Source organism: Capsella rubella, unplaced genomic scaffold (assembly GCF_000375325.1).
Source record: "Capsella rubella cultivar Monte Gargano unplaced genomic scaffold, Caprub1_0 scaffold_9, whole genome shotgun sequence".
Classification (NCBI taxonomy): Eukaryota; Viridiplantae; Streptophyta; class Magnoliopsida; order Brassicales; family Brassicaceae; genus Capsella; species Capsella rubella.
The window spans coordinates 368,747-383,155 of NW_006238915.1; the positions used below are offsets into that span (position 1 = coordinate 368,747).

The window sequence follows — 14,409 nt, forward strand, 5'->3', positions numbered from 1 at the left end:
AACAGAATGTCAAGTTAGACATTTTTTTTGGACGAAGAAACGAATTTCAAATTCACATGATGGATTTTTACAGGGCATTTGAGTTGGATTTTAAGTTTCACAAGATGTTGGCCCAGCTATAAGGTGTGATGGGTTCTGTTTTGCTGAAAAAGAATTGGATAAGTGATATTGGTGTCGTGACGGAATTTAGATAACATAGAGTTCCAACTAGCTCTATAGGTGAGAACCTTACTCTTATTCACAGTCAAGACTCCAATGAGAAGGCTTCAGTATTTTATGCAAACTACCTATGCTAAACCAAGTCTGGAAGTGATATATCCAATGAGTACAAAGCTAGACAACAGCATTATTCTCCTTACGAAATGAATCATTTGAACTCTCCAAATGGATTTGTTGTTCCTTTATACTCAAATGAAAGCATTAAAATCACTCAACAAAACTTGTGTTAGTACATAACTTCTATCAATCTTATGAGTGATAAGTACGTGGAAGAGTATGCACGTGTGAATAGCTAAAGAGAAGTATGAGAAGGGAAAATAGTATAAATAGATATGTAGTAGGATCATTATTATTATCCTGCGTGATCATCATTGTGAGTTGTTAGAGCTTGCATGCTCTGTTCTTAGAAGATGAGGTTAGAGAATTGTAACTCCAACCTTGTTAATTAGGGTTTGTGATTGTATTAGGGAGTGAGAAGAGGATATGAGAGAAGAGTTCATAGGTTTCAATCTTATCAAATGGTACGTTCGTGTGCTCAGATCGAATCCAACGCCTGAGATCTTGTTGCGGTTCCAATTTTCACTGTTGCGAAATCTGATTTGCGTCCTTGGCTCGATTGGATGGAGAATCGTTTTGTGTTGGGCGATTACACTGATTTTGAGAAGTTGCATCTTGCACATGGCTTCGTCGAAGGAGACGCACACGATTTTGTTTGCGATCTAGAGTCGTTGATGCCTTACCAGAGGTGGCATGCGATGAGGGGATCATTGTTGTAAGCTTTTGGTACCGATGACGATTCTGAGAGAATCGAGTTTGACTTGGAGCGAGAACGACGATGGGAGGAGTTCCAACTATCGTTTCAGGCGCAACAGTCAAAGCCGGATGAATCAGCGAATCAAGTTGTTGGATTCTTAGATGAGAAGTATGAATCAATGAATCAAGTTGTTGGATTCTCATGTGAGAAGGATAACTTGGAGAATGCATCAGAAACTGTGGTTCCAGTGAATCCTGTGGTGGAAAACTTAGATACTGTGATTATACAAGCTGAAATGCTGAAAAACATTGAAATTGATTTGGTTAACGATGAGGTTTTTAAGATTCAAAAAGTGATCAGTTTTACCAATAAGTTCTGCCTACAAGTTGTTCGACATAAGTTCTCCACATAGAGAAAAACTACACTCAAAGAAGAAGAGGAGATGTTTGAAAGCTTTGGATGTTCAAGTACAAGCCTGAAAAGAGCAGAATAGGAAAACGACATAATCTGGCATGGTTACACACTTGGATTAGAAGAGTGTTTTGGAAAAAAATCAAGAGTGAAAAAATACATATTACTTCAGAGATAAGGGGAATCTGGTTGAGAAGGGAACTTAAGCTAATGAAACTCCTGCTTCGGCATTGTTTGTTGATTCAACAACATTCTGATCCTCCATCTCTTTTAATCCATAAATGAAATCCTGGTAACATTGAGGAGCGGTTTGAGAGCTTTTGGACAGATATGAGACTAGATATTCACAGTTCTGATGCTAGTTTTAAACAGAATGTCAAGTTAGACATTTTTTTTGGAGGAAGAAACGAATTTCTAATTCACATGATGGATTTTTACAGGGCATTTGAGCTGGATTTTAAGTTTCACAAGCTGTTGGCCCAGCTACAAGGTGTGATGGGTTCTGTTTTGCTAAAAAAGAATTGGATAAGTGATATTAGTGTCCTGACGGAATTTAGAGGACATAGAGTTCCAACTAGCTCTAAAGGTGAGAACCTTACTCTTATTCACAGTTAAGACTCTAATGAGAAGGCTTCAGCATTTTATGCAGACTACATATGCTACACCAAGCCTGGAAGTGATATATCCAATGAGTATAAAGCTAGACCGCAGCATTATTCTCCGTACGAAATGAATCATTTGAACTCTCCAAATGGATTTGTTGTTGCTTTATACTCAAATGAAAGCATTAAAATCACTCAACAAAACTTGTGTTAGTACATAACTTCTATCAATCTTAAGAGTGATAAGTACGTGGAAGAGTATGCACGTGTGAATAGCTAAAGAGAAGTATGAGAAGGGAAAATAGTATAAATAGATATGTAGTAGGATCATTATTATTAGCCAGCGTGATCATCATTGTGAGTTGTTAAAGCTTGCATACTCTGTTCTTAGAAGATGAGGTTAGAGAATTGTAACTCCAGCCTTGTTAATTAGGGTTTGTGATTGTATTGTGGAGTGAGAAGAGGATATGAGAGAAGAGTTCATAGGTTTCAATCTTATCAAATGGTGCGTTCGTGTGCTCAGATCGAATCCAACGCCAGAGATCTTGTTGCGGTTCCAATTTTCACAGGTGCGAAATCTGATTTGCGTCCTTAACTCGATTGGATGGAGAATCGTTTTGTGTTGGGCGATTACACGGATTTTGAGAAGTTGCATCTTGCACATGGCTTCGTCGAAGGAGACGCACACGATTTTGTTTGCGATGTAGAGTCGTTGATACCTTACCAGAGTTGGCATGCGATGAGGGGATCATTGTTGTGTGCTTTTGGTACCGATGACGATCCTGAGAGAATCGAGTATGACATGGAGCGAGAACGACGATGGGAGAAGTTCCAACTATCGTTTCAGGCGCAACAGTCAAAGCCGGATGAATCAGCGAATCAAGTTGTTGGATTCTTAGATGAGAAGGATGAATCAATGAATCAAGTTGTTGGATTCTTATGTGAGAAGGATAACTTGAAGAATGCATCAGAAACTGTGGTGCCAGTGAATCCTGTGGTGGAATACTTAGATACTGTGATGATACATGCTGAAATGCAGAAAAACATTGAAATTGATGTGGTTAACGATGATGTTTATAAGATTCAAAAAGTGATCAGTTTTACCAATAAGTTCTGCCTACAAGTTGTTCGACATAAGTTCTCCACATAGAGAAAAACTACACTCAAAGAAGAAGAGGAGATGTTTGAAAGCTTGGAAGTTCAAGTACAAGCCTGAGAAGAGCAGAATTAAGAAACGACATAATCTGGCATGATTACACACTTGGAGCAGAAGAGTGTTTTGGAAAAAAATCAAGAGTGCAAAAATACATATTACTTCAGATATAAGGGGAATCTGGTTGAGAAGGGAACTTAAGCTAATGAAACTCCTGCTTCAGCATTGTTTGTTGATTCAACAACATTCTGATCCTCCATCTCTTTTAATCCATAAATGGAATCCTGGTAACATTGAGAAGCGGTTTGCGAGCTTTTGGACAGATATGAGACTAGATATTCACAGTTCTGATACTAGTTTGAAACAGAATGTCAAGTTAGACATTTTTTTTGGAGGAAGAAACGAATTTCAAATTCACATGATAGATTTTTACAGGGCATTTGAGCTAGATTTTAAGTTTCACAAGCTGTTGGCCCAGCTACAAGGTGTGATGGGTTCTGTTTTGCTTAAGAAGAATTGGATAAGTGATATTAGTGTCCTGACGGAATTTAGAGGACATAGAGTTCCAACTAGCTCTAAAGGTGAGAAACTTACTCTTATTCACAGTCAAGACTCCAATGAGAAGGATTCAGCATTTTATGCAGACTACATATGCTACACCAAGCCTGGAAGTGATATATCCAATGAGTACAAAGCTAGACAGCAGCATTATTCTCCTTACGAAATGAATCATTTGAACTCTCCAAATGGATTTGTTGTTGCTTTATACTCAAATGAAAGCATTAAAATCATTCAACAAAACTTGTGTTAGTACATAACTTCTATCAATCTTAAGAGTGATAAGTACGTGGAAGAGTATGCACGTGTGAATAGCTAAAGAGAAGTATGAGAAGGGAAAATAGTATAAATAGATATGTAGTAGGATCATTATTATTATCCTGCGTGATCATCATTGTGAGTTGTTAGAGCTTGCATGCTCTGTTCTTAGAAGATGAGGTTAGAGAATTGTAACTCCAACCTTGTTAATTAGGGTTTGTGATTGTATTGTTGAGTGAGAAGAGGATATGAGAGAAGAGTTCATAGGTTTCAATCTTATCAAATGGTGCGTTCGTGTGCTCAAATCGAATCCAACGCCAGAGATCTTGTTGCGGTTCCAATTTTCACAGGTGCGAAATCTGATTTACGTCCTTGGCTCGATTGGATGGAGAATCGTTTTGTGTTGGGCGATTAAACTGATTTTGAGAAGTTACATCTTGCACATATCTTCGTCGAAGGAGACGCACACGATTTTGTTTGCGATGTAGAGTCGTTGATGCCTTACCAGAGTTGGCATGCGATGAGGGGATCATTGTTGTGTGCTTTTGGTACCGATGACGATCCTGAGAGAATCGAGTTTGACTTGTAGCGAGAACGACGATGGGAGAAGTTCCAACTATCGTTTCAGGCGCAACAGTCAAAGTCGGATGAATCAGCGAATCAAGTTGTTGGATTCTTAGATGAGAAGGATGAATCAATGAATCAAGTTGTTGGATTCTCATGTGAGAAGGATAACTTGGAGAATGCATCAGAAACTGTGGTGCTAGTGAATCCTGTGGTGGAAAACTTAGATACTGTGATGATACAGCATGAAATGCAGAAAAACATTGAAATTGATGTGGTTAACGATGAGGTTGCTAAGATTCAAAAAGTGATCAGTTTTACCAATAAGTTCTGCCTATAAGGTGTTCGACATAAGTTCTTCACATAGAGAAAAACTACACTCAAAGAAGAAGAGGAGATGTTTGAAAGCTTGGAGGTTCAAGTACAAGCCTGAGAAGAGCAGAATTAGGAAACGACATAATCTGGCATGGTTACACACTTGGAGCAGAAGAGTGTTTTGGAAAAAAATCAAGAGTGCTCGTGTGAATAGCTAAAGAGAAGTATGAGAAGGGAAAATAGTATAAATTGATATGTAGTAGGATCATTATTATTATCCTGCGTGATCATCATTGTGAGTTGTTAGAGCTTGCATGCTCTGTTCTTATAAGATGAGGTTAGAGAATTGTAACTCCTACCTTGTTAATTAGGGTTTGTGATTGTATTGTGTAGTGAGAACAGGATAAGAGAGAAGAGTTCATAGGTTTCATTCTTATCAAAGAGCTGCACAAATATAACAAGAAACAAAACCAGATAGCAATTGCATTAAACCAATGAATCAAGTCTAATTTTGAGACTAAAATTAAACATCTCACTACTATTACACTTACATGGTGTTGCTGGATTCCACCGCCGTGTTCAATTTTTTCATCAGATCTGGAAGCCGAAAGACGAGATGTGGAAGGAGTGGAGATTAAGGATGCAAGACGTGAAGGCGCTGGTACAGGAGTCGAGAATCGGACCGGGTTCGTCTTCGTCGGCAACAGCGGAGTGCGAGAAGAAAGTGTTATCAATAGAGCTGGAATCAATTGGAGAGACGAAAGAGGAAGGATCCACGATAGTGAGGTAGATCAAAATCACGAGACAATTTGAGTTTGAAAGAGAGTACTCTTCGGTGTTGCGTGGTGAAGAAGAGTCAGAAGTTTAATGGGGAATATTGATCGGGAAGATTGAATTCAAGAGAATGGAGAGTGCCAACAAGACGAGGGTAGAATAGTCATAAAATATTAAAAGAGGGTAAACTTAAAAATGGACAGCAAAGAGGAAAAAAGAGCATCTCAAAAAGGGTATTAATAACAAATTCTCTTAAAAAAATTTAAAATAACTTTTAAATCACTATTGTTTATAAATATTTTATTTTTAAACATTAAAATTCTTTACATTATTACATATGTCACATATAATATTTTTTTATAATTATATAAAAATATTTATTTATATATATAAATTATATAATTTTAATCAATTTTTGAAGCCCGCAACCCGTTTGGGCTTGTACGCGAGGCACGCTTTTTAACGGGGCTACAATATGTATGTCCATACCTGTCCGCTATGGTACTATTTGGGCCAAGCCCGCGGGCTGGCAGCCCGCTTGACACCTCAAGGAGATTATGAAATAGATAAGGCAAAATCAGTAACAACTACCATGGGAGCTCATTTTAAACTCAGAGCAGCTACTGACAAAGAATATGAAAAGCAGTTCTCAAGAATGAAGATAGTGCCTTATGCTAATACAGTTCGAAGCATCATGTATGTTATGATTGGAACAAGACCAGATTTGGCTTATCCAGTGGGAGTTATTAGCAGGTTTATGAGTAAGCCACTTAAAGATCATTGGGAAGCTGTTAAGTGGGTATTAAGATATCTTAGAGGAACAGAAGAGAAGAAGCTTTATTACAGAAAGCATGAAGATTTTCTGTTAAGGGGATATTGTGATTTAGATCTTGCAGGAAATTTGGATAACAAGAGATCAACTACTGGGTATGTGTTTACAGTAGGTGGGAATACTATCAGTTGGAAATCAAGGTTGCGGAGAGTGGTTGCTTTATCAACTACAGAGGCTGAGTATATGGCCTTAACGGAAGCAGTGAAGGAAGCTATCTGGTTAAAGGGACTCGCTGAAGAACTCTGGTTTCCACAGGAGAACGTGGAGGTTCATAGTGATTCACAAAGTGCTATTGCACTTGCTAAGAACTCGGTTCATCACGAGAGAACTAAACATATTGACATCTTGTTACACTTTATCCGTGATATCATAAGTGAAGGTTTGGTGAAGGTTACTAAAATTGCAGGTGAATGCAATCCAGCAGATATTTTTACAAAGATTCTGCCAGTGGAGAGATTGGAAGGAGCATTGGAGATGCTCAGAGTTACTGAGCAGTGAAGCTCATGGAGGTGATTGAGCGGTAAAGCTCAAAAAGATTTGAGTGGTAAAACTCAAAGTTTTCTGAAGTTTTGTTGAGTGGTAAAGCTTGATGTAATTGAGTGGTTAAGCTCAGGTTCCGGAGAGGAAGTCCAAGAACTGGAAAAAGTGAAGCTACAAGGAGAAAATCAGATTCAAGGTGGAGAATTGAAGTGATATGAATCAGATTTTATCTCCATAAATCTTGAGTGTTGGTGATTCTCTCGGTGAAGCAGAGTGTTTCGTTTCAGCTCAACGTGGTTTACACGTGAGGAAGTTTTGGTGGTTGTTACAAACAGCAAGGGTAAAAGCATCCTTTGCTCATCATCTTCTCTAATCGATATTGTTAAAAGCTAAAACAGATTCAGAGTTTGTTAAGGCTTCGATTACAGAGAGAGAAAGTGAGCTAGAGAGAGAGAGCTTGTAAACGATTCAATTCACCAAGTTTCTAGTGGATTTCCGAAGAGATTCTCCGGCGAGACGTAGCGTTCCGGTTTTGAACGTGAACTCGTTAAATCGTGTGTGTTCTTTCTTTTGTCTCTCTTTGTGTTCAATCTCATCGGAATCTCACAAATCGTTGTGTCGATTCGAAGTCGCATTAGTTTGATTTGGAAGCAAATCGTAACACCAAACTATCAATATATACGTAATTGCTAGTTTTTAGCAATCAGATCAATTTGGTTTCTTATTTTTAACAAACAATAAGTTACATATTAAATATTTTTCCAAAAATGTTAAACGCTGAAATTCTGTGATTGCTAATCAAGCCTACCCAAAATCAAGAACTAACAAGCCTTAACTTACGTTCATCTCGGATTAAAAAAGAATTACATTCTTCCCTATAAATAGAGAGAGCTCAACCATTGAGTCTCTTTAAACATACAACATGTTTGAAAGTTCAAGTGAAGAGGCTTATTCACGCTGCGAAAGATTCATACATGGAAGTTGTAAGGAGACTTGTGGAGGAGATGGAGGTTAACTCCAAGGAGGTGAAGCAGAGCAAAGTCATCTCAAACTGGACAATGACTGTTTGCGTGTGCAACAGTGATCACAACAGTTACTATAGTGATTCTGGCGTTGACTTTGACAAGCGACGACTAAATAGAGACTTGAGGGTTCATGTTTTATTGTTTGCAAGTGTCATTACAAATTTTGTATTACTTTCTTGGCATTTTGGTTTTTGATGATTCGGAGACTTTGGTAATTAAAATTAAGTGTATTAGGTGCTACACCAAATCAAGAAAATGGTTTTCATTTTGAAAAGCTATTACTCTACTACACCAAATCAAGGAAGTGATCTTTGTTTTGAAAAGATTATAAGGCATGTTTTGTTTAAGAAAAAAAAAGGTTGTTTGAAAAAGCTTGTCTCCAAATTTTAATGTCTGCATATTGATTTATTGAGGACCATAATCCTAATCTGGGAACAACTTTGAAATTCGAAATAAGAATCCTCGAGGTATATAATAATCTAAATTAACTCAATTTTGGCTACAATTGATAAATTCCATTGATTACTTATTTACAAGAGTAATTTGTCGAGTAGATGGACCGAAATATATTTTCGTAACACTCTATGCTTTCATGTTTTTAATTTTTTTTTGCCAAGGGAATATTTGTATAGGTTTAAAATCTGTGATTTTTTTTGGTGAGGTTTTTAAAATCTTTGATTGTAAAGCTAAACTGTTTTCATTTTTAATGAAATATTTACATTCTTAGCAAAAAAGAAGAAGAGTAATTTAATCTTAAAACACCAGTTTTTAATTGGTAATATATTAAATAATTTATCGACTAAAAAAAAGTTAAATCGAAGAGTTCATAATTTGAAAACACAACTTCATTACATTCATGGGTAACCATGTTTTTATCATTGCGCTGATGTTAAAATAACTGGATTATGATTCACAAACTTTTCCGAGATGATTTCCGAAGTAGATCTTAGATGGATTTCTAGAAATTTCCTAGGAAAAGCACGAAAAAACAAAAATATAAGGATTGTTTAAACCAGATTAATAAGAAAATTTAAGTATTGGGTTCGACAGAAAGAAAGCACCTTATTGTTACATATCGCGAAGTAATAATCACCCGATTGAAATGGGGAAGAAGATGGACCAAAGAGACAGTTCCAACACTGCAACAAAAAAATTTCCGTTATTTTTTTAGTCACTAATTCTTTTGCTTTTTTTGTTATCCAAATTTAGGAAGATGTAGGCTCGAAATCAATGTAATCTATCAAATTTTGTCGATTTTAACCTCGACATTAACAGTATCCCTGCCCATCTTGAAGATTTGGACAATCAAGCTTAATCTTTTGTAAAACCCAAGTCCAGTTCTCTTGGTTTTTACAGAAGCTTAAACTTGATTGTCCAAATCTTCAAGATGGGCAGGGATATTGTTAACGTCGAGGTTGAAATCGACCAAAATTGATGTGGTTCATGTTGGTTATTTGAACTGAAAGCTGGTTTGGGTTGTAAAATTCAGAGTACGCAAGTTTGGGTACGAAAATGCCTTCGGGGAATAGTTTGGGTTGATTTTCCCCGTTTTCCCCAATATCTTCCAATTTTAACAACTATAAGAATTAACATATTAAAACAAACAATATAACTGCATTGCTTATTTTACTAATAATAAATCATTATCTTTCTATTAATTTCCGTAGTCTTAAAAGTAATATTTTCAACTTTGGTATATATTGCCAATTAAACCTACAATTATGCTAAACCAGACCATCCTAATTCTAAAATAACACTAGATTACTTTAATAAAAATACTACAGTCTACACACACATTCCAAAATTGAATACACAAACAATTCCGTTGTAAAAAAAATACATATCAATATATATAGTAAACTACAATGTGTAAAACCATGTTAAAACAAATTATTAGACTAAAAACACTACTAAAAATATGAAACTAATATAGCCTACTAAATTAATAACTATGATATAAAACATTAACAAAAATCTAATAAAATAGAACTAATGGAAAAATAAAATATTAGCACCATGGTGTATCAAAGTCCCACAGGTTCAAATGAACTTACACCAAAATCCCGAAGTAGATCTCGCATGTATGTCCTGAAATTTCATTGGAAATTTTATTTTAAAACAAATCTAGAACCATCGATAACACCATATCTGTCAAAAACTTAAAGAGATTAATTTGTAAACAGAGTAAAATCTGAACAATGTTTACATATCTTTCCAAGTGAAAATCAGTCGACCGTCGGAAGAAAATGAATAAATGAGGCACATGCAGAGCTCTATTTTTTGGTCAAAATAATTTACTGTCTTGGTTTGTTGTTGTCCAACATTAGATATTTGTTGACCAGAAATAGACAGTTAACCGGTTTATCTAGGACAATCCCTATATTAGTAAAATAGGAGTACAAAAAATTCCTGGGTAGGGTTATTTGGGAAAAAATAAATAAAATTACCCGATTAGAACTTAGTGGATAGTTTCAAAATCGAAACACTTAAAAGAGTATTAAAAAAGTATTAAAAGAATCCCAATAACATAGGCAAAATATACTATGATAACTGTAAGTTTTAGATAATTACCAAAAAATAGCTAACCAAAATATCTTTAAATACATTTCCGTAAATTTTGTGATTATATTCTTAATCATTGATACAATATTAAATTAAAGTTTTCAAATTCGAATTTAATAGGATTTCATAAATTATGGAAATGGGTATATTTTAATTTATTATTTCGAATATTCCAAGCAATATACCTAGAAACCTAGAATCCACTCACAATGCTATATATATATATATATATATATATATATATATATGTTTGCATTTTCACCGAAGAAGAGACCAACGTTACTTCCTTGATCCTCTATATGCATTGAATTAGTTGTCTTGGAGAATAAAAGGGTTTAATCACATCCTTTGGACCCAAGATCGGATGATTTTCACTTTTTTAATCAGCTACTCAATTTGTGTGTTTTTCTTATTCACGGACTGTAGGTTTTTCATTCAATCCTTATTTTTTAATTTTACTATACCAGCTGGAATTATACAGCTATCTCACCTTTGATGTTTCTAGACACTACTAACTAGAAGAAGCGACAAATCAAATGGTGGTTGTTAGCGCAAAGAGTTTTCTATTAGGATACTTGGTACTTGGTTTAATCCGGTTATTGTAATCAGATAGATTTCCGGTTTAAATGTTGGTTAAAGACTGTAAACACTAATTAGCATATATAAGCTAATTAGTTAGATTGTTTACGTTAAGAGTTTTGTAACAGCTTTTTACATGAATGAAAGGTGTTCTTCTCTCTTCATCGTTCATCTTCTCCGATCTGTTTCTCCGGTGAATAGTTTTAATATGGTATCAGAGCCAATCTGATTTGTTGTTCTTCCGCTTCTTCTATCATCTGATTTTTCAATTTGAATCGATGGAGATGAGCTGTTCGCTTTCTTCGATTGAATCGATCAATCTTCTTTTTGTGATTTCTGAGCTTGTCGTCGGAATCTTTGTTTGTTTTCTCTTTCTTCTATTTGTTTCTTTTTCTTGACCTTGTGTGCTTGGGTTTTCTTTTCTTTTGCATTTACCTTTGCACATTTCTTGTTTCGCAATTGATTTCATTTTTTCAATGACTACTTCGAATGATACTTCGCGAACTCAGATTGACCCGAACGAGAATCCATATCATGTCAATAACAACGATCATGCTGGATTGATTTTGGTATCTGATAGGTTAACCAATGCTGCAGATTTTCACTCTTGGAAACGATCTGTGATGATGGGTTTAAATATTCGAAATAAACTTGGATTTGTAGATGGATCTATTCCGAAACCAGCTGAGAATCATCGAGATTATGGAGCTTGGACTCGGTGTAATGACATTGTTTCGACTTGGTTGATGAACTCGGTTTCCAAGAAGATTGGTCAAAGCTTGCTTTTCATTCCTACAGCTGAAGGTATTTGGAAAAACATTTTAGCTAGGTATAAACAGGATGATGCTCCTAGGATTTTTGCTATAGAACAGAGATTGAGCAAGATTGAACAGGGCTCTATGGATATTTCCACTTATTATACTGAGTTGTTAACATTGTGGGAGGAGTATAAGAATTATGTGGAACTTCCTGTCTGCACTTGTGGTCACTGTGAATGTGATGCTGCTGTTAAGTGGGAGAATCTTCAGTAGAGAAGTCGTGTGACAAAATTCTTGATGGGGTTAAATGAGTGTTATGATCAGACGAGGAGACACATTCTTATGCTCAAGCCTATTCCAACAATGGAGGAAGCTTTTAACATGCTTACTCAAGATGAAAGACAGACAACAATCAAGCCTCTTTCAAAGGTTGATAGTGTAGCTTTTCAGGCAGTAACTCCAATGGAGAATGAAATGGAGAATGCTGCATATATTGCTACTTATAATACTTCCAGGACAGCACAAAAACCTGTTTGTACTCATTGTGGGAAAGTGGGTCATACAGTTCAGAATGTTATAAGTTGATTGGATTTCCACCTGGTTATAAGACTAATACTAGTAATGGATCCAAGAATCAACAGGTCTTTACGCAATAGCAACAGCTTCAGCCTCGGATGCCATTGACTCAAATCCAGCCTCGGATGAATTATTATCAACCTCGAGCTCCAGTACATCCTTATGAGTCAATTCAGAAGGCCAATGCTATAGCAAATGTTTACTCCGAGACTAATTCAATGAATCCAGAGAATGTTGCATATGCTCCTTTTGTGCAGTCACAGTCTTACCAGTCTCTACCTTATGTGGCTAATGATGGCTCTATCCAGAACCTTCAGAATTTAACACCTCAGCAGATTCAACATTTGGTGCAGCAGTTTAATTCTCAAGTTCAACTTCCACAACAAGAATCAGATGTTGCTATTGCTGCAGTCACTGGCACTCATAATACTGCTACTATTTCTGAACATGGTATAATGGCGAATACATCTACATCTGCTACTGTTTCTTTTCCTTCTACTAGCCTTAAATATGAGAATAATAATCTCACTTTTCAGAATCATACTCTCTCTTCTTTACAAACTTTTATACCTTCTGATGCTTGGATAATAGATAGTGGTGCTTCTAGTCATGTTTGTTCAGACTTAGATATGTTTAGAGAATTACCACCATTATCTAATGTTACTGTTACTCTTCCAAATGGTACTAGGGTTCCTATTACACACACATGCACTATTTGCATCACATCAGTTTTAGTTTTACATAATGTCCTGCATGTTCCAGATTTTAAATTCAATCAAATAAGTGTGAGTTGTTTGGTTAAAACATTAAACTGTTCTGCTCATTCCTACATTTTTTGTTGCTTAATACAGGAACTTTCTCAGGGCTTCATGATTGGGAAGGGTAATCTTTACAACAATTTGCATATTCTTGATAATAAGAAGCAATCCCTTTCCTTATCATCTCATGTGGTTTGTTCTGTATCTGCTTTACAACTTGCTGATGGTGTTCTATGGCATCAACGTCTTGGACATCCCTCTCCTGCAGTTTTAAAGAAACTTGTTAGTGTTATTCCTTCTTTACAAACTGTTTCTTCTAGTGTTTCCGAATGTAAAATATGTCCTTTAGCTAAGCAAAAGAGATTAGCTTATCTTTCTCATAATCATTTAGCTTTGAATCCTTTTGACTTAGTGCATATAGATGTCTGGGGTCCTTTCAGTACAGAGTCTGTAGAAGGTTTCAAGTGTTTTCTCACTTTAGTGGATGATTGTAGCCGAGTTACTTGGGTTTATATGATGAGAAATAAAAGTGATGTTTCAATAATTTTCCCGACTTTTCTGAATATGATTTCCCCTCAATATAGCAGCAAGTTAAAAGCTATTAGAACAGATAATGCCCCTGAGCTTGCTTTCACAGATTTAGTTAAAGAACATGGAATGATTCACTATTTTTCTTGTGCTTATACACGTCAACAAAATTCTGTTGTAGAAAGAAAGCATCAACACTTATTAAATGTAGCTAGATCATTGCTATTTCAATCTAATGTTCCATTGCAGTATTGGAGTGATTGTGTTAACACGGCTGTTTTCTTAATAAATCGTTTGCCATCTGTTTTGCTTAATGATAAATCTCCTTTTGAAGTTCTTATGAAGAAACAACCTGATTACGCTTTGTTTAAAAATTTTGGCTGTCTTTGTTATATGTCGACTTATGCTAAAGATAGAAACAAATTTAGTCCTAGAGCAAAACCTTGTGTTTTCTTAGGTCATCCTTCTGGTTATAAGGGTTATAAAGTTTTAGATTTGGAATCACATTCTGTTTCAATTTCTAGAGATGTTGTTTTCCATGAGACTTCTTTTCCTTTTAAAACTAGTGAATTGTTAGCAAAGTCTGTTGATATTTTTCCCAATAGTATTTTACCTATGCCTGTTCCTTTACATTTTGTTGAAACTTTCCCTGTTAATGACCTTAGGAATGCTAGTCTTTCTCATGCTAGTTCTGCATCACACT

At 35.7% G+C, this 14,409-nt stretch overlaps 1 protein-coding gene across 1 annotated transcript; it reads left to right on the forward strand.

The window, feature by feature from the left end:
• The first annotated feature begins 11,562 nt into the window (after nucleotides 1-11,562).
• On the forward strand, nucleotides 11,563-12,117 carry LOC111829568. Its single transcript, XM_023778937.1, has one exon. It carries the CDS (start codon nucleotides 11,563-11,565, stop codon nucleotides 12,115-12,117), a length of 555 nt encoding a protein of 184 aa, XP_023634705.1.
• The last annotated feature ends 2,292 nt before the right edge of the window (nucleotides 12,118-14,409 follow it).

What these genes read in the sequence shown, in the direction of transcription:
- LOC111829568 (XM_023778937.1), top strand. Translation starts at nt 11,563, where the DNA reads ATGACTACTTCGAATGATACTTCGCGAACTCAGATTGACCCGAACGAG.